Source organism: Rhinopithecus bieti, unplaced genomic scaffold, assembly GCF_001698545.2.
Source record: "Rhinopithecus bieti isolate Rb0 unplaced genomic scaffold, ASM169854v2 scaffold_3040, whole genome shotgun sequence".
Taxonomy (NCBI): domain Eukaryota; kingdom Metazoa; phylum Chordata; class Mammalia; order Primates; family Cercopithecidae; genus Rhinopithecus; species Rhinopithecus bieti.
The window spans coordinates 8517476-8521090 of record NW_016804657.1 but is presented as its reverse complement, the minus strand read 5'-3'; the positions used below and the strand labels follow the sequence as shown (position 1 = coordinate 8521090).

General features: G+C 39.1%; 1 protein-coding gene across 1 annotated transcript in view; it reads left to right on the top strand.

Annotated features, from left to right (window-relative positions):
* Positions 1–3615, top strand: part of SPAG17 (sperm associated antigen 17) — a 254064-nt gene that overhangs the window by 169417 nt on the left and 81032 nt on the right. The window contains 1 exon segment of the mRNA XM_017869833.1: positions 869–988. Within this exon segment, the coding sequence (XP_017725322.1) occupies positions 869–988 (120 nt within the window).

Below are 3615 nucleotides of genomic sequence, written 5' to 3'. Positions count from 1 at the left end.
TTATTTTTTTTTATTTTATTTTATTTTATTTTATTTTAGATGGGGTTCTTGTTCTGTCACTCACACTGGAGTATGGTAGTGTGGGCTCAAACTCCTGGGCTCAAGCAGTCATCCCACCTCAGCATCTTAAGTAGCTGGGACCACAGGCATGCACCACATGCCTGGCCAATTCTTTTAATTTTTAAGGAGACTGGGTCTCACTATGTTACCCTGGCTGTTACTCCTTGCCTCAGGTGATCTTCCCAACTCAGTCTTTCGAGTAGCTGAAATTGCAACCACAAACTACCATGCCCAGCTATTCCTCATACAGATGGTGCCTTCAATGTGTCCTCACATGGCAGAAGAGGAATAGGCAAAGGTGTTCCCATCAATCTCTTTAAAAGCACTAATCCCATTCATGAGGGTGGAGCCCTCATGACTTAATCACTTTCTAAATGGCCCCACCTTTTAATACTGTCACATTAGGTGTTAGGTTCCAACATATGAGTTTGGGTGGGGGCCACCAACATTCAGATGCCAGCACTGCTCTTATGCCTACATATCCAAACAGAGGCATCTTTCAAGGCCTATTTCAAGCCCCAATTATTTCACAAATCCTTTCCCAATTGTTCTTATTAACTTTCACTATATCTCTATTTTCTGTGAAAAGATGTGCCAACTATTGTTACTGCCATTTGTCTCACCTGTCTGTGTGCCAGTCTGCAAGTAGAATATAAATTGCAAAACCAGAGACTCGTGTGTCCTTGCAGGGTCCAGCTAGCTCTATGCAAGTCAGGTCCTGAGCACTCAGCACATCCTTTCTTAGTCAAAATAAATAATATCTCATTTAGAAAATGACAGCCAGTTATTCACATGCTGAATTATTTACAGGAAGAAGTAGAACCAGAACCTGTTTTACAAGAGAATTTCGATGTTCCTACCTTCCAAAGCCTAAATGTGTCTTGCCCCAGTGGGCTCCTGTTGACTTTCATTGGGCAAGAATCTACAGGTGAGTGCTATATGGGGTAGGGTGGGAAACGGGGAGCAAAATGTCATGTAGAAAACAGGAAATTGTGTATTTTCTTACCAGTTAAACATACATCTTGTTGATAATGAGCAATAGACCTTTTCACATTTTAGCATTTCTATGGCCAGGCACTAAGTACTTAGTATACATGTCAAAAATACAAATATTATGAGCTAGATACTAACTACTCCATTTTACAAAATAACGAAATTGAGGCTTCAGGAGGCTCAGTTACTTGCCTAAGGTCACTCAACTCCCAAGTGGCAGAGCTGAAATACCATTCTCAGCCCAGTGATGACAAAGCCAGTGCTCTTAAAAACTTGTGTGTATTCCTACGTTCTTCACTCTACAGAGGGTCATGGGTGCAGCATGTTGCTGGTCTGACCAAAACAAATGACACTGGACACAAAATACATAGAGACAGATGCGGATTAAATAGGTTAAGAAAACCAAGTCTTCGTTTTCATGTGTCCATATGTAATTTTATAGTGTGTTATCTCTGTTGGTTCTGTACATGACTCCTAACTTCTTCAGCTACGTAAATAAGTACAAGTAAGATTTCTTTAATTAACCTGATGAGGCATATGCATTTGTAACTGAATCTGAATATCATTTAAATAGAAACTCACTGTTGCAGTAGAAGTAGGAGATGCAACAAAGCAGGCACTGAACAGGGACTTGAGTTCTAAAGCTGACCCTGACACCAGTGAATGATGCGGCCCTTTTAAGTCACTTAGGGTCTCAGGGCCATGTTTTCTCATCTGAATAATACTACATTACATTAGCAATTCTTTACAGTTTCACAACTTAATATCCTTTTTCATATAATTCCCTTATGTATATCACATTTGAAAAGTGTATCAATCAAAGAAAAACGCTATGCTTATTTAAAAATAATTTAATGTTTTATTTACTTGCCAGCCGCCTCCCCACCCCAAAAAAAACAGAAACTAAATGTTGAAGTTAAATTTTGCTTCTCCTTAGGCATTCTGAATTATTAAAAATAGCCCCTGGTCCCTGCTCCATTCCCAAGAATCCCTAGTGGCCCAGGTTTTCCCACTGTGTTGAATGGTCACTGAGTGTCTTCCAGTCGAAGAGCTATGAGTGTACCCAAAGAGATGTTGCTTTCAAATTCAAGGATATATTTGTTTGCTTGTTTGATCCTGTTATCAAACCCCAGCTTAATACCTCTTTCAACTGTCTCTTCTATTAGTTTCATTATCCAGTCTAATATTTTCCTCCTTATGTTAGGGTAGACAATGTAGTTAATAATAACTCATCTGTTTAAAATCATCCACATACTATGAAAATCCTAATTCAAGTCTGAACATAACAACATAAATACCAAAGCAGCAATATCTTCATCAGGGTCAGCCTTGGACATTAGGGAAAGACAGTTATCATGGGATAAGAGGAAAGAGCCTAGACTTGAATCCTTTCCTGAGTGACTTTTTATTTTTGGTTGTTAGTGGTGGTTGCTTTTATAGTATAAGAAAATGATTCAAATTTCACTTCACTTCCTTACTGGTTGTGTGTCCTTAGTGCTGGATGGTTACTAAGTGTCTTCCAAAGTTATAGCTTTCTAAGTTAATAACCTCTCCAAGCCTCTATTTCTTCATCTGAAAACTCTGGAAAATTAAAGTGCCCATTTTAAAGGATTGTGAAGGCAGACTCAATAAAAGATACATGTATAAAGCATTTAACATATAGAAGAAATATCCCAATAAATGTTTATTGGTTTATCATTATTATTAGTACTTCCGTGATTTAAGGGGTGCCATGATTTTCCCATCAGGCTAATACATAGTTCTTAAAATGCTATCATTGTCTGTTAATTCCTTTGTGTTAAGGCTTTTTGGCCCCAATAAACCACATTATAAACTAAGAGGAATTTATTCAGTTAGCAAAGCCTGACTAGGTACAGTATGCCAGAATTGCTCCATAGTAGTGCTTGCTTTTGAAGGAACTTATTAAGTGTTTTTCTCCTTGATTGCCAGCTAACAGCAGAATGCTAAGATAAATCTGGATTTGGTTAGAGATGAGGGGATTATGTTAACATTAACTTTGAAAGATGACTGAAGGGGTGGCCTGCCCCTCCACACCTGTGGGTGCTTCTCGTTAGGTGGAACAAGAGACTTGAGAAAAAGAATAATACACAGAGACAAAGTATAGAGAAAGAAAAGCGGGGCCTAGGGGACCGGTGCTGTGCTTACAGAGGACCCACACCAGCACCGGTCCCTGAGTTCCCTCAGTATTTATTGCTCAAAAGATAAGGGAGTAAATCAGCAGTAAGACATGCAGATACACGGAGATGTTCCATTTACCCAGGGACGGGCAGGAGACAGATGTTTTTCTTTTACTGAGATTTAAGAGAATGGTACTGACCTTCAACCACAAGCAGGCTTTAAGCATTTGCCTAACAAAGCACATTCCTTACAGCCCAAAATCTTTTCAACTTTAATTACCACAGCGATGTCTCTAGCAAGGACAAGATTGGGGGTAGAGTCACAGATTAACAGCATCTCAAATACAGAGCCAAATGGAGTCTCTTAAATTTACTTCTTTCTATATAAACACAGTAACAAGCTGACCTCTCTTTTCCCCACACC